The 24,029-nt window shown below is 38.6% G+C and overlaps 2 protein-coding genes across 7 annotated transcripts; one reads left to right on the top strand and one right to left on the bottom strand.

Moving 5' to 3' along the window:
• The first annotated feature begins 1,039 nt into the window (after window positions 1-1,039).
• LOC113545202 (mitogen-activated protein kinase-binding protein 1) lies at window positions 1,040-21,160 on the top strand. 5 transcript variants are annotated; one of them, XM_026944405.3, is made up of 29 exons: window positions 1,040-1,335; window positions 4,353-4,444; window positions 5,828-5,890; window positions 5,993-6,050; window positions 6,598-6,768; window positions 6,855-6,992; window positions 7,615-7,797; window positions 8,665-8,825; window positions 9,705-9,894; window positions 10,676-10,816; window positions 11,086-11,270; window positions 11,724-11,815; window positions 11,931-12,056; window positions 12,374-12,444; window positions 12,917-13,038; window positions 13,154-13,229; window positions 13,320-13,431; window positions 13,989-14,052; window positions 14,147-14,257; window positions 14,351-14,505; window positions 14,589-14,626; window positions 15,011-15,241; window positions 16,285-16,519; window positions 17,793-17,936; window positions 18,040-18,103; window positions 18,189-18,475; window positions 18,563-19,276; window positions 20,069-20,157; window positions 20,358-21,160. In XM_026944405.3, exons 1-29 carry the CDS (start codon window positions 1,231-1,233, stop codon window positions 20,583-20,585), a joined length of 4,446 nt encoding a protein of 1,481 aa, XP_026800206.3. In that variant the 5' UTR covers window positions 1,040-1,230; the 3' UTR covers window positions 20,586-21,160. The 5 variants fall into 5 exon arrangements, with proteins under 5 accessions (XP_026800206.3, XP_034169307.2, XP_034169306.2 ...); XM_034313416.2 differs by having other exon boundaries at window positions 7,612-7,797; window positions 14,147-14,245; XM_034313415.2 differs by having other exon boundaries at window positions 7,612-7,797; window positions 20,072-20,157.
• Window positions 21,161-21,304: 144 nt separating this feature from the next.
• On the bottom strand, window positions 21,305-23,820 carry LOC113545201 (galectin-3). Of its 2 annotated transcripts, none has more exons than XM_026944404.3 (5): window positions 23,760-23,820; window positions 22,581-23,135; window positions 22,283-22,371; window positions 21,939-22,110; window positions 21,305-21,748 (listed from the first exon to the last, which is right to left on the bottom strand). In XM_026944404.3, the coding sequence occupies exons 2-5, from the start codon at window positions 23,124-23,126 to the stop codon at window positions 21,590-21,592; spliced, it is 966 nt and encodes a 321-aa protein (XP_026800205.2). In that variant the 5' UTR covers window positions 23,127-23,135; window positions 23,760-23,820; the 3' UTR covers window positions 21,305-21,589. The 2 variants fall into 2 exon arrangements, with proteins under 2 accessions (XP_026800205.2, XP_053098393.1); XM_053242418.1 differs by having other exon boundaries at window positions 21,643-21,768.
• Between the last annotated feature and the right edge of the window lie 209 nt (window positions 23,821-24,029).

Here is a 24,029-nt window from a genome sequence, read left to right as displayed (position 1 = left end):
ATGGACGGGGTGCCAACCCATCACAGGGCACAATCGCATGCACATTCACACAATACAGACAATTTAGAGATGCCAAACAGCCTACAGAGCACGTCTCTGGACTAGGGGAGGAAACCGGAGTACCCGGAGGAAACCCCCGAAGCCACCCATCATCCATTTCCCCCCTTTCTATTTGAAAGCTGTAGTCAGCTCTGAGCACACAGAAGGTAACAACCTGTAAGCTACTGGAAGTTTAGAAAAAGAAAGGATGATCTGGGTTTATAAGATAAAATCTCATTTTCCCCTATAACTAGCATCTTATTGTAACCCTCTTCAGTGGAACTGTTATGAAAGTATGTATGGCAACGTGGTTAATATGGCAAGATTTGTTGGTTAGATAGATTGTGCCTTAAATGACGTCACTGCTTCACTGATTCTGCTGTCTTCATGCACGTGCATTCACCCTAATGCAAAGCACCGTAAATGCACGTGCGAGTCGCACTTATCAATATTGTACACTTCACTCGGTGATTTTATTTTATATATTTAATTTCAATTATTTAATAATTTATAAATAACTTCATCGTGTGATCTGTACAGCTAAAATTGAGACAAGTGCAACAAACTCGTGCATTTTGGGTTGATTCCAGGTTGAAGCAGAAGTGGTGGTATTATCCAGAATTTATCACTAATTCATGAATTAATTAAAAACATATAAACACACAGACACCATTATTTCAATTCGTCTTGTGTGTCCTGAGGAATATAGGTATATAAAAATAACAACATATTTCGGTGTATTCTATGAGTCATTATGACAGGTGTTATGAGGGTAGTTTGTTTTGTTGACTTTTTTTAATCATTTAATCCTAATATCGTTAATCTTGTTATGGCCCTACTACGCCTTTTGCACGTAGCCTCAGCGTGACCATCCTTACTGTATGCTAATCATGAGAATAGTGAAGCCCAATCAGATTCGCCCCCCCCCCCCCTCCCCACGAGTTTATGGTACATCCCAGGTGGAAAGGTTGCATCAAAACCATACAGCCGGTCACGTGATTCACGCCGGCGCCAATCAGTAAACACTACTGCGTGCTCTTTATTGGATGCGCTTATAACTTTTCTGAAAGTTGCTAAACATTTTCTAACACATGCTCTTGTTTATTTGGCTTTGCGAGTTACTACAAGATCTCATGAGATTATTTGCAAACACGGCTAATTGATATTGTGTGAAGTTTTGGTGAGGAGATCATGGAGGGCTCAACAATTAAAACCAGAATTAAAAATCTGCTGCGGTCGCCGTCTATAAAGCTGAAGAGGAACCGACGGCTGGACAAAGAAAACCTGACTAACAAGGTATATTTCTTCCCAAGATCTTCATTTACAGAGAAATACCTAATAATGGTGCTGATTAGTGATGAATGAAAAGCTGAAGAAGTCAGTCATTATGGAAAAGAAATGCAGGCAGCTGAAAAAAACCCAGACTTTGTTTCTTATTGAATATTAAGTTGTTTTAATTCTTTCATTGCTTCACTTTGAATTTATGAAAACAGTCATTTGAACAGCAGTGGATATCTAATCACATTTTGCCAGGGCATGTTTTACTGGGCTGTCCTGTCCTACTAATATTATTGTAAATATGAATGTAAAGTAAAGCTAAAAGACATTTTAAACATAGGTAAAGTGTCCTTCAACACAACACTTAGAAAACAGCATTTCTGCCTGTCCCAGCTCACTACACTTTACCTTGAAATATATTCCTTAAACTACTTTTAAAAATCTTTTTTTTTGTATTAGTCCATTTATCATCTCATGCTTGAAACCTCCTTTTGCCCGAGTTGTATATTTTAATTGTCCCAGAACATTCACTCAGCCTTGTCACCTGAACACATAAACACATTCACCCTTATAAAAACATTTGGATTATTCCACAAGTCACATGTTCAACAGGAAGTTGCATCATCTAAACTTGCTGAAGATCATGGGAAGAAGAAAAGTAGGTTATTGCTTTCTTTTTTCTTTTATTTTCATTGGTTTATGATATTGATTGATGAAGTTACTATGAAAATACAACCCCGTTGTCGGCAAAGAAGTCTTGAAAAAAAAATGATATTGCTGCCTTATATGCTTATATACATGCTTTCTAAGATTTAATGTTGAATAGTAATGAAAATAAAGTTAAGATGTATAAGTTCTAAATGGCACCTCGCTCATGGAATCATTCATAACATCCAAAACAAATTGTTGCCAGTTTTAAATGTTGCCTAAAGTGGCATACTATTTGTCAACACGTCTTTGGTACAGTTTAAGATTGTTGATTGTGTTTTATTGTTTAGCCTCATTACTGAAGTAAATTAAGTAAAACTTGCCTAGTCTTCTTATAGTCGTTAGTATAAGCTTTATGAAGCAATATGAAGCCTTAGGGATAGGGACAAACGTCTTACTAATCCTTTTGGCTTATACAATTTACAAACATAGGTAGTTTAAGTAATGTATAATTAATATGATAACTAATCTAAATGTTTTGCACTTGAAGTTAGTGGGGTTTTTTTGCAAACAGTTATTGTCATCCACGGGTGTCGATAGGTCATAACATTTTATACAGCTGGCATTGTTTTGGCGCAGTCTTTACTAATAACACATCAAAATTATTGATTTGGTTTTAATATATTATTTGTCTTTATACTAATATATATATATATATATATATATCACACACACACACTCTTACATATACATTCATACATGTGTGTGTGTGTATGAAGCAGTGTATATGTATGAATGTATGTGTTTGTGTGTGTGTTTTTATAATACTATATCATACTATATAAGACATAATATATTTCCAAAAGTTGTGCGGCTGTGTACGTGAGTCCACACTGAACATGTGATTGGGACTGAGGAGCTCTGTTTATCTTTACACTGTGTAAAACATACATGATCTATAACATAATATAATATAAAAAGCATTCGAGCATCTTTAAAACCATGTAACAGTGCATATTACTTAGTAAAACTCTGAAAGTATTAACAGACTAAGTAACTCTGTGAAAAATGCTCACTGAGTGCTTGATCAATGGCATTGATTGCTTGCTGCTGATAAATGCTTGCAGTGCTTAAGGTCTTTTTAATCAACCAGTCAAGACTAATGAAGGTCACTTTGCCTTGATCAAAAAACAAAAAAAAAGAAAAGAAGATCCAGTGATATCTGAGCATATACATATACATCAGGTTAGAAGTAGCGTTAAAGGTTGTGCATGTCTGAATAAGTAAGTGGTGGTGCCCTCCACGCCCCACCCCCCCACCCCGAAAAAAAAGACTACCACTGTTGTTTATCAGCACTTAGATCAATTGCTCCTACGGTTCAGTGAGCATCAGCACTCTTTTTTGTGTGATTAAAGTGATCACTGAGTTTGATTAAAAGTGATCACTGTAAATGTTAACACAAATTGGGTGTGATTAATGCTAGTTACCTATTAAATGCCGTTTGAAAACTGATTGATTCATGATTTTCAAAATGTTTTTATGAGTAAAAAAACCTTAATAAGAAGCTGTTTATGCATCACATAATGCATCACATGCTTCACATAATGCATCACATAATGCATCACATGCTTCACATAATGCATCACATAATGCATCACATAATTCACATAATGCTTCACATAATGCATCACATAATTCACATAATGCATCATATAATGCTTCACATGCTTCACATAATGCATCACATAATGCATCACATGCTTCACATAATGCATCACATAATGCATCACATAATGCATCACATAATGCATCACATAATTCACATAATGCTTCACATAATGCATCACATAATTCACATAATGCATCATATAATGCTTCACATAATGCTTCACATAATGCGTCACATAATGCGTCACATAATGCTTCACATAATGCGTCACATAATGCGTCACATAATGCGTCACATAATGCGTCACATAATGCGTCACATAATGCTTCACATGCTTCACATAATGCTTCACATAATGCTTCACATAATGCTTCACATGCTTCACATAATGCTTCACATAATGCTTCACATAATGCTTCACATAATGCTTCACATAATGCTTCACATAATGCTTCACATAATGCATCACATGCTTCACATAATGCTTCACATAATGCTTCACATAATGCTTCACATAATGCATCACATAATGCATCACATGCTTCACATAATGCATCACATAATGCATCACATGCTTCACATAATGCTTCACATAATGCATCACATGCTTCACTTAATGCATCACATGAAAATGTCTTCATACAAAGTGAAATATCAGTTTCCTTCCGTGCTGTTTTGATTCTGCCAGTTCTTTCAATTCATCTTCCTGCTGTTACAGTTAACTCTGGAGAGAGTACTTGGCATCACGACTTCAGGAAGCAGTGGATTAACATGTGATCCTTGCTCTGGGACTGTTGCCTATCCTGCTGGGTGAGTGTAAGGCTTCATAATAGAAGCAATTTTTTTTTATTCTCAATCCAAATCTCAAAGAGTAGCAGGTCAGCTGATATGTTGCAAGGCAGTCCCTCACACATACAGGCTTTACCCTAATCGCAAAGCTTTGCCATAATATGCTTATAGTTTTTCTTAGTAAGTCCATTGAAAAAAAGAGTATGGGTGAAAATGGAAAAGCTTTGAAAAAGGCTACCCAGTTTTAACACCAAAGAGTGCTCCTTAATGACATGAAGAAACTGCCAGCCTGCTGATGGCCTGCTGGATTTTTTTAAACCTCTATTGTGTTTTCAGTAGAGTCTCAGCTTTGTGTGGTGTAATCAAGTCATTTCATTCCTTCAAGCAAATGCATTTTTCTCTATTAGAGCTGTGTATTGAGATCAGAATCTCACAATTTGCTTTAAGACAGAGAAAAGTTGGAAACAGTTGCACTGGTTGAATGATGAAGCTGCATCATTTATATTTTGTTATAGCAGGAAGACACAATATGGCAGGGTTTTTATTTTGAAGATCCAGGTTTCTGGAAATATTTAAATTATATACTGGAGGTTACTAGAGTACTGGAGGGCAGTATGGTATAATTAACATTATGACTACACACGTTGTTTTTTTTTTTTTTTTTTTTAAATATATAAAATGGTGTCAGTACTTGTAGAAACCAACTGCAGAATTGATTGACCAATTATAGAGGGCCTGTGAACAAATTGTGGCATTTCAATAATAAATTTTTTTATTTTCTACTTTTGAAAACTACAGACTTTCCTGAGCAGAAATGTTTCTCCTTTTCACATATCTATATGAAGATATAGCATAAATTAGTTCAAGTTATATATATATATATATATATATATATATATTTATTAGTTATAATTAAAGTTATAAATCTGGTTATCTCCAAAAGTGAGAATGGAGAAAATTGCATTTTAAAAGATTTCATTCCAATTTCACTAATAGTCACCAACACATTGTCTAAGGCAACTGCTATTTATTCATTTCAGTTGTATTTAATTTAACATACAGTCAATAAAATATAAACATAAATATGACCAGGAAAACTGTCTATCTCTGTACCTGCCTTTATTCGTATCCTACAGCTGATTTTGCAGCTGTGTTTGTTAAACTTTGCAGAAAGCCCAGGCAAGATTAGAAAGTTAATACATTATTTTGAGGAAATATATTTGTGCTTTTGCTTAAGCAGAAAAACAGTTTTTAATTTGTTAATTTTGGCTGTTTGCCAGTTTTCAATTGCCAGTATTTTTGTCAGGCATCTTATGTGTACATGTGAAAGATATAGCTGTCTCTATGGTGTGTGTGTGTGGGTGTGCATGTGTGTGTGTGCATGCATGTGTGTGGTCTCTTCAGGTGTGTAGTAGTGCTACTCAACCCTACAAAAAACAGACAGCAACACATAATCAACACTTCCAGGTAATGAACTGACATAATGATTGAACGATGACATGATTAACAATGTTGTATTTGGTGAATAATTCCTTAGATGTGAAGAACATTTTTTTCCTTTTTCCACAGGAAAACTATAACCGCATTAGCCTTTTCGTCAGATGGCAAATATCTTGTTACAGGAGAGGTAATGTATCTTGCTAATCCGGATAACATTCTAACTATTTGTAAGTAAAACCAATATGACAAATTAGAAGAGGCAATCTCATCATGGTGACATAATCTGTGATGTATATCATACCTATATCATAGGTATATCATATCCATGTATATCATGTCCTCTCTGTAAGCTACATAATGATGCTGCATGGCCGTGACGCTGTGTGAGGAGTCGGTTAAGTCTGTAAAGAAATGTTTTGGTGTGCTAATTTCAGAAGCACATTAATGTAATGCTCCTAGTTAGAGCACCTGCATGGTAGAGTCCCAGTTTTTATAAGGATTCTTTGAAATTACACTGGTCTAAAAACACAAATAAGACAAATTGCTCCTTTAACTAGAACACTGCCTGTGTATATAACATAACACTTGACCAGGCCATCATGACTTGAGTTGGAATGGCAAGAGCAAATCACTGAAACAGCATTTCAAGTCATGGCAACATATATTGGTTATTTGAACTGATTCTTATGCCAGTCAATCTCTCTCTCTCTCTCTCTCTCTCTCTCTCTTCTCAGTATGGTCATCTGCCTGCAGTGCGGGTTTGGGATGTGGCTGATGGCTCTCAGGTGGCAGAGCTACAGGAGCACAAGTATGGAGTGGCCTGTGTGGCCTTCTCTCCAAACAGCAAATACATTGTTAGCATTGGCTACCAGCATGACATGAGTGTCAACGTGTGGGCCTGGAAGGTAAACACAAACGACTAGCGATGTATTCAACCTCTGCAAAACCGTAGACAACAACTCAGACTGTTCTTGATGTGTTACTCTTACAGAAAAACATGTTGGTGGCTGCTAACAAGGTGTCCAGTAAGGTGACAGCGGTGTCTTTTTCCGAGGACAGCTCCTACTTTGTGACAGCTGGGAACAGACATGTCAGATACTGGTACCTGGAACCCTGCAACTCCAACAAGGTATAGTTTACTGATGAGCTGGAGTGCATCTGGTTGGAACATTCAAGAAACACAGAGTACAGTTAAAGTATTGGCATGAAATACGCTTTTGTAACTTTGTTCTCTAAAACCGTCAAGATGTGAATCATATGAGGCTGAAAGACTTTAAGTCCTCTAAAACTTAAGCTTCTATGTTAAAGTGGCAGTTTGGCATAAAAAAGGACACACTTTTACCCCTTACTATAGATTTGCACGCTTTTCAATTTACACTGAATTTACATGTTTTCCCCTGATTCAAAATGTCCCATGAATTCAAATTTATACAGTAATCCCCCTTACTCCAGATTTATACAGTTATCCCCCTTTACTCCAGATTTATACAGTTATCCCCCTTTACTCCAGATTTATACAGTTATCCCCCTTACCTTAGATTTATACAGTTATCCCCCTTACCTTAGATTTATACAGTTATCCCCCTTACTCCAGATTTATAGTTCAGACACCAAGCAAATACATTTGAGGTAAATAAAAAACTGTAAATTTCATTTATCATTTTTATTATCATACCATAACTATGTGTTTCCTGCCTCCTCTGTGCTTAACACCCAATCACTCGTTTCTCCACTTTGTACCTTCCCAGCAGCTCACAGCCCCTGTTCCACTGCTTGGCCGTTCGGGCCTCTTGGGGGAGTTACAGAATAACAACTTCTGTGATGTTGCCTGTGGCCGTGGTGGGAAGTCTGAGAGTACTTTCTGCATCACTTCTTCAGGGCTGCTCTGTGAGTTCAACGAGAAGAGAATGCTGGATAAGTGGGTAGACCTGCGGGTGAGTGTGTTCCATTGAACCTGGTCCATTTTCACTACAGAGCTCAGGAACTCTGTAGGGGTAATGCATGGGTTTATTTCAGTCCTTTCTAACATTTCTTGTTAAAGGGGTGTCACTGCTATTAGCAGTGACCTAATTTTAACTCCATTCATAATACCAGATTAAAAATAGGTAGACCAAATGAGTCCTTGTGCTCAGATTGTGTACTGTGCAATGTCCTTATTTCAAAGTTGAGTTAGTTGTACACCATGTAGTAACACAGTACCTCCTCTCTAAAAGTTCTTTACCTAGCTGTTGTGTTGAGCAGTATAATGCTTTGCTGTTTTTTATATACAGCTTTACATGAAGAAGACTTAATTTACATTAAATACACAAATTTAGATGCTGTTTGCAAGACACTAGCTATTGTTCTACTTTGTTATTACAAAAAAAAATGGTTTTGTTGGGTTTATTTGTTTTTTCCAAGCCTGTTTTTTTTTTTTTTTTTTTTTCTTTCTTCCTTCTCCAAAGTGTATCTGCTTTCTCTCTGCTTCTCATTAGGGTTATTTAGGATGGTTTTCATGCACACAAGAGACCTTTTTGGAATAGCTGTTCAAGTTTAATGCTAATTATCAGGATTACTGTGGGCAATATCGTACCTCTAATTATGATTGTCAGTGGTGGTTTAAATGTTTTTAGTATTTTGCATGCCGTGCACATGAGCCTGTGGTTAAAGACTGTGTTGTTCAATTGTAAATGAGTTCTGAATGAAAATCAGCAGCAGGCATATCATATCTGTTGTAAAAGAAAATGATCAAATGATGTTCTTCATGCAGATGTCTAAATACCCCAGTGTGATCCCCCTCATTTATTTATTTAACTCTGTAGACCAGTACTGCGAGTGCTCTTTTTGTCACTGAGGAGCTGATCTTCTGTGCGTGTGCTGACGGAACTGTGCGAGTGTTTAGCCCATCTGACCTGCACTTCATCTGCACCCTGCCTCGGCCTCATCACCTGGGTGTCGATGTATCTGCTGCCACACAGGCCAGGTGGGATCAGGCAGTCTCTTCTGTGAGACATCTAACTGTATACGAATGATTATTATTTAGACTAGTCATTCTTTGCCTTTTTCTGCTGTCATGAGAAAGGAAAAAAACACTCATTCCTGAGAGGAGCAAAGCATCTGATGCCTTATGTATAAACATTACGTATTGCACATACTGGGACATGTAAGAAGAAAACTAGGCACATTTTTTTTGTTAGTTTGTCACCCCAGATATCACAGTAGTGAAATTAAATGGCCAAATGGTGAATTTTAATGAATGCTAATATCATGGTGAACAAGCAAACAATCAGTTTTTGGTGCAAATCGGTACACTCATATTGCAATAAAGAGAATAATGGACTTTATAATGGACTAATGACTTTACTTATCAGCAGAGAATATTTCACTCTGGCAACATGCAATTTATACGTGATGTACAAGCATACATCATAAATAATTTTTGTGTTTACATGATGTTATATAATGTAAGATTTCCTTAGCATATATGATCACTGACATTCTAACACTCGATCTTATTGTCTGATGCCACTTTTTTTGGTAAACTTTCTCATGGCGTTTGCAGTTGCATCTTAGCAAAAAAAGCAGGAAGAGGGAATATTTCTTATAAGGTAAAGTGCATATTCTAAAGGCATGTGCTTATGTACTCAATTTCACATTGGTTTGGATGCGTGAAGAAAAGGACTCTGTGTGGCTGTGCTTCTCGAGCTTCGTCTATATAACACACGTTTAGTTTAAATCTGAAACGTTATTGTTGAGGTCTGGATCCACTGCAACTATGACCAGGATAAAGTGCTTACTGAAGATGAATGAATTAATGAATTTCCAGTCCCAGCTAAATGTCTGTTTTCTCTCTATTTTTCAGTCACCTGTTCTCCAACAAACCAGATGCCCGTTACCCCGACTCAGTAGCCGTGACCTATGACCCTGCTAACCTCTGGCTGTCGTGTGTATATAATGACCACAGCCTGTATGTGTGGGATGTTCGAGATTTGCAGAGAGTGGGAAAAGTATACTCTGGTCTCTACCACTCTGCCTGTGTGTGGGACGTGCAGGTACATTTTGAGCAGTGGGCTAAACCCATAGTCTGTACTTCATTAAGGTACTAAGGTGCTGTTTGCCAAGTAGATTAGATTTAACACTTATCCCCTTAGAGCAGGTCTGGCATTGACTTTCCAGGTTGTCTTCCAAAACACTATGGGCAGGTACCAGAGTTACTACATAGTTACCACAATCAATTTATCCAGTTATGTAAGGAATAAAACACAACAGGGCTTGATGTTTTAGGAAAATAATCAATACCAGGATGGCGTGATGCTGTTATTAGCCCAAAATTGATTATTATCCAATAACAGCGTGTCCCGAAGTGTTTTATTTCTCTTATACCACAGCAAATTGCCAACACTAATTTTTTTTATTTATTAATTTACAAAATCATATTTTTGCTAAATTTGCTAAATAAATGGAATCTGTATAAGTCATTACTCTAGAAGTAATAATGTATTAGAACAACTGCATTAATAAAAACCTGTGATACTTGGAGCCAGCACTATTGTCAGTGTTGTGCTGTTACAGAATATCAATCAACAGCTTCTGACCAATCAGATTTGAGAATTCAACAGCATATAAATAACATTCCTGCACAAGTGTAAATCCCAATCCAGAAGCTTAAACCAAACCACAAAAACATACACCATACTGCCTTAGAGATAATACAAATACAAACAAAAATAAGATATGCACTGCCTCATCTCTGCTTTATAGCTCTTGCTGTGCAGTTGATCAACATTGTTTGCTCTTGTCATGTGTGAATGGTTTGACAATGCTGTTCTTCAGATATACCCTGGAGCTAAAGAGGAACCTTTGACAGGGCTTACTTCTTCAGGGGTGTTCTTCAGCTGCTCTGCAGACAGCACAGTCCGCATGTGGAGCACAGAGCCACACATCAACCCAGCCAATAGCAATCTTCTCAGCAATGTGAGTCTGCTGTTTAGTGCTGTAGTCCATTGCGTACCTGTAACACAAATGTTTGCCCACAGTTTTTTGCCCAAAAGGTGGTGCTGTAGCATTAAAACAGTGAATTGTGGAATCTCATACACTTTTCAATAGGTTTCCTGAAAGTAGGACAAAGAATATTTTTTAGGCCCAAGAGTATACAGATAAAAGATTTTCTGTTGTCCTGTAAAGGCCAATGACTACTAGAGATTTTCACTTCTCATGTTTGACATTGTCCTGCCACTAAATAGGATCTTCGGAAGGTAATTTATACAGCAAGTAACAGTGCGTGCCTGCTGGACACTGAGGGAACAGGCACCAGCTGCACAGAGAAGCCAGAGGAGCAGCCTGCAGAGAGCCGAACGGGCATCAGAGCCATCTGTGTGAGTCCAGATGGCGAACATCTGGCCTCAGGAGACCGGAATGGCACACTAAGGTAGTGAACTTGCCATCAGTTTAGTTCTGGTCATCAAACTTCCATTGGTTGGTAGGAAAGGTAATTTCCAGGGATCTCACAGTTTGATATTGTTTTGATTTAAAATGCCAAGATGCAATTATGTACTTTGATTCATTTAGTTTTTTTTTTCCCAGTATTGACTGCTTGCTGCTTTTTAAAGCATAATTTCATTTTTATCCATCATGACAAATACTGTAGGTTTAATATTCATAGTGTTTTTTAAAACCAGGACTGTTTGTTATTAATGTAAAAGTCGGGTTCATGATGTTGTGTACTGATGCATAATGAGTTCGAAAAGACATTCTCTAAATTGTGTTTACTTTTGGTTTTATGTAATAAAACCTTTACGTAATTATGTAATATTATTTATGTTTTTTTTTCCTATGTAATATTCATATTGAACTTTAAACTCAAGCATTTTGTATCTTGTAGAATTCATGCGCTTAACTCTATGGAGGAGGTTCTTAAGGTAGAGGTGCATGACTCGGAGATCCTGTGCCTGGAGTACTCCAAACCTGAAACAGGTCTGTTTGCATGTGGTGCTGTGTGAGGTTGGGTGTACACTACAGCACAGTGTTGAGAGTTTGGCATAGTCTCACTAGGATTTACCTGTGCATGTATGTGTTTGGGATCTTTTAGGAATGAAACTATTGGCGACGGCGGGTCGAGATCGCCTGATTCATGTACTGGATGTTGAGGAAGACTACAGTCTACTGCAGACCCTGGACGAGCACTCCTCCTCCATCACAGCTGTCCGCTTCGCTGGTGAGACAATCAGTTTCATATTTGACACGTGTACATGTGAACTGTAAATCAGCAGTAATATTTGCTCAGTATTTACTCTCATAAATACCCTAATTGTCTGTAAAAGATGCCGTTGGTACACAACTCTATGTTCTACTTGACTCGGTACTGAAACAGAAAAAAAGTAAATGATTTTCCAGCAAGTATCATTGTCTGGCTCAATTTCTGTCATGACAATAAAACTCTATAATTCTACTTGTGGATTATTTGTCCTCTCACATATGATCTCCATTTCTTTATTTCCTCATTCTTCTTAATATGGTGTCTGCCCTTTGCAGCTAATGAGGGGAAGGTGAGGATGATCAGCTGCGGAGCTGATAAGAGTGTGTACTTCCGCACTGCCCACAGGGTGAGTGGACTTTGGCTTACCACTAGTTTGTAGACTGCTGAAATATTTAATTACACCATCAGCAGTGACAGATTTTCAGTTCTCATTCCAGTTCCTGAAGTCCTCCTGGTTAGTTGAGAACGTTCCTAGTTGTTTTCACTGCAAGGATTTAAATAAGGGCCTTTATAGGGATTCTATTAAGATGTCTGTATTATTGTAGTATTTTCAAATGTTCAATAAAACTGTGCCTTTCTAAGTTATTAACCTATAAGCTCAACCTATTTATTGATGCTGTGCATGTCATGTGCATAACCTTTAGGGAAAGGGAAAAAGTTGAGTAACATTGCTTCTTTTCTAAACTATCTTTAAAATAATGGGATTAATGTAGACCTGTAAGCACTTTTAAAAATTACAACCTGCACCTTTAATCAATGAACTGAAAAATGTATCGCATGCATTTGTCACCTATTTGTTTTTTTCCCCACAAATACAGACTTTCAGAGGAGTAAAATTTAAACGCGCACACCATGTGGTGAGAAAGAGCACTCTTCATGACATGGATGTGGATCCCACCTGCAAGTATGCAGCTGTAGGCTGTCAGGACAGAAATGTCAGGTGAATTCATTCACATGTACTTTTGCGTGAACGATCTGCTCGCATTGATGTTTTATAGCATTTTATCTTTATCTATAAACTGAAAATACAATCGTAATGTGATTTCATCTGGCAGAGTGTTTAACATAAGCAGTGGGAAACAGAAAAAGTCCTTTAAGGGCTCTCAGGCTGAAGATGGCAGCCTTCTCAGGGTACGTTGGTCTTCATTACGTCACACAGCTACTGAATCAATGTCTCTAAGTTAGACATTTTAGATTTAACATCCTGCATATGTTTTACAGGTTCAGATGGACCCGTCTGGCCTGTATGTGGCCACCAGTTGCTCAGATAAGAATCTCAGCCTGTTTGATTTCCGAACTGGAGAATGTCTGGCTGCCATGTTTGGCCACTCAGGTAAACACTGACTTAGCTGATTAATTTTTTTTTTTTTTAGCTTATCTCTGCCTGATTGGAAGGTTTTGATGTGCTGTCTTTAATTGATCTGATAAAACTAACAGTTTAGTGGAAATTGTATATTTATGCAATTTTCCACTTTCCCAAATGTAACTGATCAGTCAACACATGGTTTAATATTATAGTATTGGAGCCATAGTGAGATAAAGAAGCAAATGACACCAAACTTATCTGGGTTGAGTGACTATATGTGGGATAAGAGGAATATTAGATTTAAATAGATTTGTGTTAACTTCTTTGCCCAGAAGACAATGGTTTTCTTTTTGAGTCTGGTTCCTCTCAAGGTTTTGGTCTCATGCCATCTCAGGGAGTTTTTCCTTGCCACTGTCACCTCAAGGTTGCTCATTAGGGATCTAAAACTACAGTACATCTGAACTTCTGTATAGCTGCTTTGTGGCAATGTTTAAATAGTGAACAAAGTGCATATTCTTTCAATTAATTTGAAAGAACATAAGAGTGGACAATGTGTAATGTTTTCTCCACTTGTATGCTTGCAGAAATCATAACAGGCATTAAATTCACAAATGACTGCAGGCATCTGATCTCAGCCTCAGGAGATAGGTAGGACTGTGGGTTTGGTAGTTATCTGTCATGTTTGACTCTATAATTTGCATTTCCATGTGTGTGCCATACTGAGTTGTGCTGTGTGTTGTAGCTGTATCTTTATATGGCGTCTTGCTCCTGAGTTGACCATTAACATGAGGGAGCGGCTTGATCAGTTCACGCACTGTCAGAGAGGCCCAGCTTTTGCAAAGTCAGTGATCAGGTACACCAGTACAGTTTTGTAATACAGCTTTTTAATTTTACATGAATAAACCAGATGATGATCTTTGTGGCTTACAAACTTGGTACATTTTAGACGGGCCTCTACAAGCAGCCTGGAGATGCACAGCACCCTGTCTCTACTGACCTGCTCCTCCGAGAGTGAGGAAGATGATGACGAAGAAAGATTTGAGGATATCCAGACCCCAGATGACCATGATATGCACCAGACATCATTAGAAGAGGATCAGGGTAACGCATTCATGCTCTTCACCAACACTGTATATTTAAATGCTGTCATTCAGGATGTCATTATTGACTTTGCTCTGTCACAGGTGCTTCTGATGACACAAATGACTGGGACTCCTCTAAGGTCAGAAGTGATTGCATTTCAATCACACACATTTGTTTTTGCTTCATAAGCTTGAGAAAGGTTGCCAAATCTTTAATAGTTTATTTTTATGTTTTTCTTTTATGACCATAAATCACAATGCATTTTGCAGATTTTTGGAGATGTAAAATTGAAAAGAATTTTAAATGTGATATCACTACTTTGCTGGCACTTTCTATTTATTGTGGTTCATGTCTTTTAAGTATCATGATTTCTCCTACCCTAACAAGTCAATTTGCTGAAGTAACTAACAAATCGCTCAAGTATAAGAGGAATAAAACACTTTGTGTTGTTATTGAAAATCAGCTCCAGACACTAGATGACACTAATACTATTGTACTGTTCTTATTGTTTTGTATGATATAGTTCCAGGAGTCATCTACAGGTTCGTGTGTGTCTGAACAATCTTTGCCCGAGGTTCCACGCAGGAGAAAACGCTGGAACTGTAGGATGGGCTCTTTTGAGCTGATGGTGAAGTCCATGCTGGAACTTCGGCAGTTTGACTCAGTTTCTAAGCCTGGCTCTCCCTTAAGGGGCTCCACGGGTCAGCTCAGCAACCAGGCCTGTGGCAGCACTGCCAGCCTGCACAAAGACACTGTGAGTTCACTATACTTCTGCTTCCATAATGCAGATTTTACAGTAAGAGGATGTTGTTGTTATTATTAATAGTTCATTGATGGGTGGTGAGACTGTTATGGAGGACAGCTGTAACTGTTAGTCTGTCCAGTTGTTCATAGATAATATCCTTTATGCTGTTTTATAATGCATTCATTAGGAACATATTCAGTGCATATGAATACACACTCAGTAATTCACTTAGGAACATCTGCAGATACAGGTCGAAAGTTTGGAAAAAGATCAAAAGTATTTCAGATCTTCTGTTGTCCAATTTTGGTGAGCCCTTCGGTGTCCTCTGTGGCCTTAGATTCCTGTTCTTGGCTGACAGGAGTTGAACCCAATGTGGTCTTCTGCTGTTGTAGCCCATCCACCTCAAGGGTCAACATATTGTGCATTCTGAGGTACTTTTCTGCTCACCACGGCTGTCAAGAGTGGTTGTTTGAGTTATTGTAGCCTTCCGGTCAGCTTGAACCAGTCTGGCTATTCTTCTCTGACCTCTCTTATAAACAAGATATTTCCACCAACAAAACTGCTGCTCACTGGATGTTTTTTGTTTTTTTACACCATTCTATGTAAACACTAGAGGCTTGTGTGCATGAAAATCCCAGGAGATTAGCAATTTCTGATATACTCACACAAGCCCTTCTGGCACCAACAACCATGCTACAGTCTCTGAGATCACATTTTCCCCATTGATATGACCTTTAGTTGAAGCTTTTGACCTGTATCTGCATGAACTTATGCATTGGCTGATTGGATGATTGCCTTAGTCTGCCGGTGTTCTTAATAAAGTGAACGGTGAGTGTATATATGGGTTACTGAAGATGAATGAAGGCTTACTAGAAAGTTCTCACACTAGGGCTGGGGGAATATAAAGAACTATAAACTAAAACTTTTAAACATAACTCCATTGTTTCTCACAGTAACTAGTCTTAGCTTCCATCTAGTAGAATTGATTACCTAAAGAGTGGTGCATATGTTTGTATAAGTTGTTACTGATAGTTTCCCTCACACTAACTCAGAAACGGAGTAAGAAGCGGCAGGCTCGTCCTGACTCTTCCTGGTTGGGTCCTGCCTCGTCTCCTGAGCCAGAGGGTGTAGTGCTGAGCTCAGAACTGTGCCCAAGCACTGGCAGCTTGCCTGGAGCGTACCAGGTGCAGGAGGAGAAAGGCCAGTGCCAGGAGAGCCACAGCCCTGACAGAGGCAGCTCCATGGGCTATGCTAGTGGAGGATCCAGCCCAGAGCAGGCCCATGAAGGTCAGAATCCCAACTACAAAGAAAAACCACAGGAGTGATAATAAATAAAGACGCACATTAAAACACCACTCACATAACCACCTGCTAGAGACCCTGTTATTAGCTACCATATGTCACAAAGCAAAGCCGCAAGCTCTCTGTAGATATTTATTCTGCCCTCATACACAGCTAACAGATGTCCAGAAGTCCTTTGCTTACCAAAATAAATATTATGGCTTTAAATAAATGGTCTGATCCAAATTTTCTGCCGGATTTGTGTGGTTGGACAAAGAAACCTGCATTTTGGTTTCCACGCTTTGGTTTGTGCATTCTGCACCAGAACATTGTGTAAGTTTTGAGTATATTTCTTTTATTACCAAAAGAACAAATTGTGTTCCTTTTTGCTCTGATTTAAAATTTATCTTTGGACATCAGTCATGTCATCTTTCTTTTATATGTATAGACCATATACTACACAAACTAGTGATAAGTACAAAATTAAATATTTGTTTTGCCTGCACTAATCTAAAAGCTGGCTAAAGGGAAAATGGCGACTTTTAAAACTTGACATTGAATTACTTCATTGTCTTTCAACTTTTACGTCAGTGTTGTTTCAACCCACTCCCTGTATACGGCATTCATGTTCTAAATGATTATGCAGATTTAAAGTATAATATACAAATACTTTAAGGAATTTAGGAAATTAATACAAGCATTCTATAAAAATACATTAGGAGAAATGCAGTCTGGGAAAAAAGAACGTCAGATGAATTCTGGCAGATTTTGGCTAAAACTGGTTTTTGTGCATATAACATCCTTGACAACTCAACTTTAGGCAACATGGACATTTTTTTTTTTTAAATTACTTTTTTGCCTAGGCTGTCTTTTTGCAAAGAACACATTGGGTAAGAAGCCGGTTTAATAAACACAGCAGGACAAATGTTCAGTCTGCATAGTGATCTGAAACCTTGCTATAAAATGGAAACTTTATAAAATGCTCTAGCTCTTCTTGTAATTGAGATATGTGCAAAATAGGAAATCCTACAGTTTTCAGAACGATATAGCAGCAACTATATTTGACTATGTGAAGGGTTTTCCCATGCTGCCACATAAATGTCTATTCTATTGCTTTTATATGCTATAGATATAATGTATAGAATTGGGTTGGGGAAAAAAAAAACAAGCATTCCTTTAAAAATGTCATAGTGATTACGATGCCCATAGAACTAGATTACTCTACCACAATAGACCTGTTTATTATGTTGTGTAATTTTTTTTCCCCTCTCGCTCTCAGGCTCAGATGATCCTGAGCCACTCAGCACTGATGAGGAGGATGAGGAGGTGGCAAGACGAAGGCCATTTCACAAGCCAGAGAGCCCTGAACAAGAGAGTTTCCTCAAGAAACACTTTGAGACACTGGCTGACACCAACAGCACGGGTAGCGATTATTTAAAATCTACATGAGTATACATGTAAATTCTGGTGTTTATAATTTTATCATTTATTTTGAGTAACTGAATTATGCTTTGTCCAATGAGCAGGTAATGAACCCAAACCTCAAAGCAGCATTTCAGCATGCTTCCTTGCCCAAGGCTCCACCCCCAGGTATGATTGCCATGTTAACACATTGGCTTATCTGATTACCTGATTTTGCACGTATGTGATAGTCAGTGCATGTGTTTGTTTTTAGGAGGCATTCCCAATTCCTCTCCAAGACTGACAAGAAGTTTGAAAGATGTGGTGTATTCAAACCCCTGGTGTCTACAGTACATCCCTTGCAGAAGGACAACAGTCAGGGGGCGAAATTGGAGCAGAGAGCAGGCACATGCAGTTCAGAGCAGCTACACTCAGCCCCCAAGAGGAGGAAGACTTGCAGGGTGCAGAATGTGACCAGCCCAATAAGCATGTCCAGGGTGGTCAGCCCTGTAGACAAGCCACTTCTTAAATCCATGTCAGCACTCAGCCTAACAGCAAACAGTACGTTTTTAAAATCTCAAGGTTTGTCTTTACTTGCTCATTTATAGATTATAAAACACTTACCTTTTTTTTTTTTTTTTTTTTAAGGTCGAAAATGTGTAACTACTTCCCTTTTGAAGCAAGCATCTCGACCTTCCACACCCGAGCTTCTCGCAGACAGGAATGATTCAATTTTACGGCACCCGTCTCCCACAGACTCGCCATCTCCCCAGCCGTGGGAAAGCCCAAACACTATCCGACGTCTCAAAGTTCGCTCATACATGAGTCCCACCACCAGCTCGAGAGCCAAAGTCAGCCGCTCCATGTCCCTCAAAGAAGGTCTTCATCTGAACCTGTCCAGTGGTCAGACATCTCCATGCCCAGGGTCGTCCCCTACCAGTCCATCTCGTGCCAGCACGGCTCTTTTGCCATCTCTATCTGCCCCTCTCCCTGATCCATGCAACCCAGCTGAATCAAAATTGAGCCATGGTGGATGTCCTCCAAACCCAACTGCTAAAATCACCAAGGCCCGTGTCTCAGCAAGAATGAGTAACCCTCTGTCTGAGTATCCCAGCAGGTCCACACCTACTCCCAGTACAGACTCTCCTGCCGTCACAAACACTTTTGCTAAGACTGGAGTTCAACACGGAGATAAATGCTATACAAAGGGTCAGGTGGAACCTACAAAGTCTGTGTTCCCCATCCCCGTCTCTCAGTCTGTAAAAGACTCACTGGGCCCTAAATCTTCATCCCACACCCCACACCACCCCCTAGTGGATGTCCAGGCCTACAGCGTGACATGCAAGAGCCAGTCTGATCAAGGTTTGAGTTGTTTCTTCATTATTCTGGTATCTGCACTGTTTCAGTTTAACATTATACTTTGCTTCTTTTAATGTCTCTTTTTAAATGTACTGTATGCTCCATTACTGACTGTAGGGTGAATCTGCTATTCTCTTCTTTTATTTTGTTTTACAAGATAAGTAATATGCGGTGTATATTTAGTGATATTTTATTTGTTGAGATTAGAACACACATGCCACACAGGCAAAAAAAGAAAAATTAAAAAATAAAAAAGTCCAGTAATAATTTCAACATCTGATTGGCTATGAGTAATAATGAAACTGTTGTAAAAGTACCGATACCAACAATACCCTGAGAAATTCATATAGTTACAATTTCTCACAGTATATTGTTATTGCAACATCACCTAGCCCTACTAGGGCATATATTTATAAAATAATAATATTAATAAAGTAATAATAGTAATAACAAATTGCATTTAGTTCTTTTTATTTTAGACAGATTTCACAAAGTCTATGCTTTTTGTGCATGTTTTGATAAATTGTGCATTGCGTGATTCAAAACTAGCAGTTAATTTGTGTTAAAATAATAGAAACAGATCCCTAATCTTGACCCCTTGATCCCTTAATCTAAGTCTCCCAGTCACACCACAACCAAAATATGTAATAAGCAATATAATCTCCAGTGTTATTTTGGTCCATATTCTCCATTTCACAGCCATAAACAGCACCATTATGGAGGTCAGCCTTGAAATGGCTTTTCTGCTTTAGTTACACATCCCCATGTCTCATTTCTCTATTTGCTGTTCTCCAGCAGAGCCCTTGATGAACCTGGAGACTTGCAGACAGGCTGCTGCAGAGCTGTACAACAGCGTGAAGAAGGCCACTCAGCTCTACATGATGGTGGGTGCAGTGATCCATTTGAGCATGGTGTGTGTGTGTGTGTGCGTGTGTATATGCGTATATATGTATCTCACCCATGAATGTGTTTTTTAGATGATTTATTTGTGTTTGTATGTTTTTATGTGTCTGTGTTCCTCTATGTGGGTATGTGTGTGTGTGGTTGTGTGTGGGTGTCTGTCTGTGTGCATGTGCTGCACTAGTTGAGCTCCTGTGTTGGAAATGTGGGTTCGGAGCAGCAGGAGATGGAGTGTGTGCTGATGGAGGCGTTGTACACAGCACGTTCTGAGCTGGAGGCTGTTCCGGGACTCACTCCTGTGTCAGGGCCGACTGTACTCGGTGAAGGTGAAGAGAAGACACTGGCCCTGCTGGAGCAGTTCTCTCAGCTTCTACTGCAATCTGTAGAGAAGAGACTCGAGCACAAAATCTAGTCTCAAAATCTATAAGAGTCTAATATCCTGACCTCATTAATGTAGTAGTGAAGATATATGCACTGGATTATGCACTGTACATCTAACCAGAAAGGAGACATGAGGAGTGAAGAGAGCAAATCAGACAGTGTTTCACAGATTTTAACTGTCAACATTTTATACCAAGAATTTTTTTTTTTTTTAGATTTTAGTGTTCATTCTTTGCTTTCTGAGCACTACCCAAAGAATGAACAATCAAGTTTTATAGTGTGTTTTGACATGAGAGGTTTATGCAAGTATATAATTTAATGTACATGTGTTTGTTTACTAAGTATATGCATTTACGTGTTTTAAATACATGCTGGAATTATATTTTTTATTTTAATAAAGTTTTAAACATCATACATACCCCACATACTATACAAGATTCAAAAGGGAGAACGCTGAGAGCACAAGATGAGGCCTTAAGTGTTTTTAACTAGAGGGTGAGTTTGTGATTATTGACGTGTTTCTGGTTGTGACTTCTGTACCACAGGTTCCATTTCACTTGCTGTTGCTAATGTTCTTAAAATAAAATGAGAAGTAGTTAAACACTTTTTCACTGACTTTAACAATCTTCTTTAACGAACCGTAGTCATTTCACATCAGCTTTGTTACATGATTACTTACTGATCATAGAATAAAAACAATAATTTTATCTCTCAAATACAAATAAGACTTTATATTACTGTGTACCACATTAAGGAAAAAGGTGTGTGTGTCTGTTTAAGTGAGAGATACAGAAAAACCCTTCAGCAAGAGCGTCATCAAATTAGGAATCAAATCGGCAAGTATCTGTGCCATTATTTTGCAAAACATTCTGTGAATGGAAAGACTTGCATAGTGTCCATAGTGAAATATTTCCAGTGCAACATAAATCACCTAACAGTGTTAAGGGACAGCAGAATTAGTGTTGGAGTTCCTGAGCATTATACACATGCAATGTTGATAGGGTAAGGTAGAGGTAGCAGTAATGTGGCTTTGTCTCAGGGAAGAGTGTCCACATTGACGGACGTAAGACTGACATCATGCAGTATGTTGATACGATCAATCTGGTTCACCTCTCTGATGCGGTGCTTGAACTCAAATACAGGTGTGTTATTGACTGCCACTTTGAATTCATTGATTGTACAGAGGATCTTCATCTATAGAGGAAGAGGAGATCCTGTAAATATATCAAGTCTGCATTCAACATCATAATGAACTGAAATTATTTCATATTACCAGAGTGCTCAAGGGTTAATCACTTTTATATAATGCCATAAACTTCTATTTGTATTGACCTTTTAGCAGCTTTTAACATTTATGTTGTTTCCTGATTGCATTATCTCTTACCTCAAAGTGTTGTCCTGCCACAAAGGGAAAAGGTGCTAGGAGAGTTCTCTCCTCTTGTCCCCACTGATCCCCCAGCTTGTGGTTGCGAACAAGGACCTGCTTCCCCCCCTCATTGAAGCGTGGGTTGATATGCAGGGCGATATCATTACCACGCAGGAAATTAACAGTAAACCTGGTATCCAAAGACCAAGTTAAAGCTGTAGTGTTGAAAGGTGCTAACTGCTACTGCAAATCTTAACTGATTATTATGATATTTGTGCCTATTACTTAAAACTACAGTACATACCATATCTGTTATTTAAACACAATGTTTAAAATATCTGGACGTTAGGTTATCCACTCACATTTTTGCATCAGGCTTCACTTGTCCTCTTATTGTAAGCATCAGCTTATCATAGATGCCTCGGGGAAAATTCATGTTGTAAGGTACTGACTAAGGTCAAAACAAATTGAAACAGTTTAGGGTTACATTATGTTAACAGTGCACGCGAACAACATTTGATCACTCAACAGTTTGAAATCTTTACCTTTGTCAGTCAATCATGAATATAGGTAAAGGAGTGAGTTGCTATATGCTGTACTGAAAATTGTAGACCAAGATTAAAAATTTCAAGTATCTACAGCCAAAGCCCTGTGACTTACCACAGGCCCTGTGGGTTGGACAGGTGCCCATGAATGCTGCTGAACTCCAGAGGGGCCCTGATTAGGCCATCCTGGCTGCCCAGGGTTTCCATGCCATGATGGGAGAATGGGGTTGGGGAGTTGTGAAGGCCAGCTTGGTGGGATTGGCTGGCTTGGTTGACTTGGTGGGGTTGGTTGGCTGGGTGGTATTGGCTGGTTTGGTTGACTTGGTTGGATTGGTTGACTTGGTGGCATTGGTTGGCTTGGTGAGATGGGTTGGCTTGGTTGACTTGGTGGCAGTGGTTGACTTGGTGAGATGGGTTGGCTTGGTTGGCTAGGTCCCATAGGTGGAGGACTTGGCCAAACTGACTGGGTGGGTGGTGCTGGCTGGTAAGCTGGCCAGTTTGGTACAGTGGGCTGCATCCCGGGCCAGTTAGCCTGGTTGGGCTGATAGGGCCAGCAAGGTTGGTATGGTTGACTAGGCCACACTGGGGCCCCCGGTTGCTGAGTGCCCTGGCAAGGCCATATACAGTTGCCCTGGGGTCCAGACGATGGGCAGTTCATCATAACTGGAAGCTGTGGATCAGGATCAAACATTGGAGATAGCTGGTTGGTTTTGCATATAGTGAAGTAAACATAGGCATATGGACAAGCTGTGACATACTGACACATTTACACATGCAATGCGACCTGTGAGGGTAAATACTAAGCAGCCTTAAACGTGCTCATGTTACTCCATGGATTTGTTACAGGTTAAGACATAACATTCCAGATGTTACAGAATAATATATTATCTGCACATCATAATCATGTCAAATAGACTGAATGCTTTCATTTATAATTATCTATAATACTATAGTAAGAAAAGGGATCTATGTTTGTTTTAGTGAATTCATTAATAAAGATATACATATGGTTTAAATGGGTGTTTTTTAAAGCATTAAAGTGTGAAGTGCAATTGCTAACCAAACCACGATTGCATGATTTTTTCTCTAATTTCTTGCAATGCAGACATACTAAATGTCAGAGATACAGTATATAAATGAATGTAAGGCACTGTACACTTAAAATTAGTTAGAATGTAGACAGTATAATGCATATTGTCACAAAAGAAAATTTCATATCCCATAATGAATAATTAAATAGGCAGACACAGAACATTTTAGTTAAAATCAAGAAATAAAGAGAGCATTAACATACCTGTTAAAGTGCAAAGCAGACTGGGATATACAAATGCAAAAGATCTCAGGGAGGATGTGAAAGAAACCTGGCATATCTACATACACACACACATATATATGTATACACTTTGCACTCTGGCCACTCCCTCTTTCCTAGTTGGAAAACTTTGGGGAAAACCACATCCAGTGAAGGAAAGTCACATTCCACCTCATTATTGTTAAATGAGGCTTTGTGAAAAACAGATTTCGGCAAACCAATCCAGGGTGATACATTGGATATGAGTATATG

The sequence above is a fragment of the Pangasianodon hypophthalmus genome, chromosome 19, assembly GCF_027358585.1.
Source record: "Pangasianodon hypophthalmus isolate fPanHyp1 chromosome 19, fPanHyp1.pri, whole genome shotgun sequence".
NCBI classification, from domain to species: domain Eukaryota; kingdom Metazoa; phylum Chordata; class Actinopteri; order Siluriformes; family Pangasiidae; genus Pangasianodon; species Pangasianodon hypophthalmus.
The sequence above is the reverse complement of the archived record's forward strand: the minus strand, read 5'-3'. Positions and strand labels throughout refer to the sequence as shown.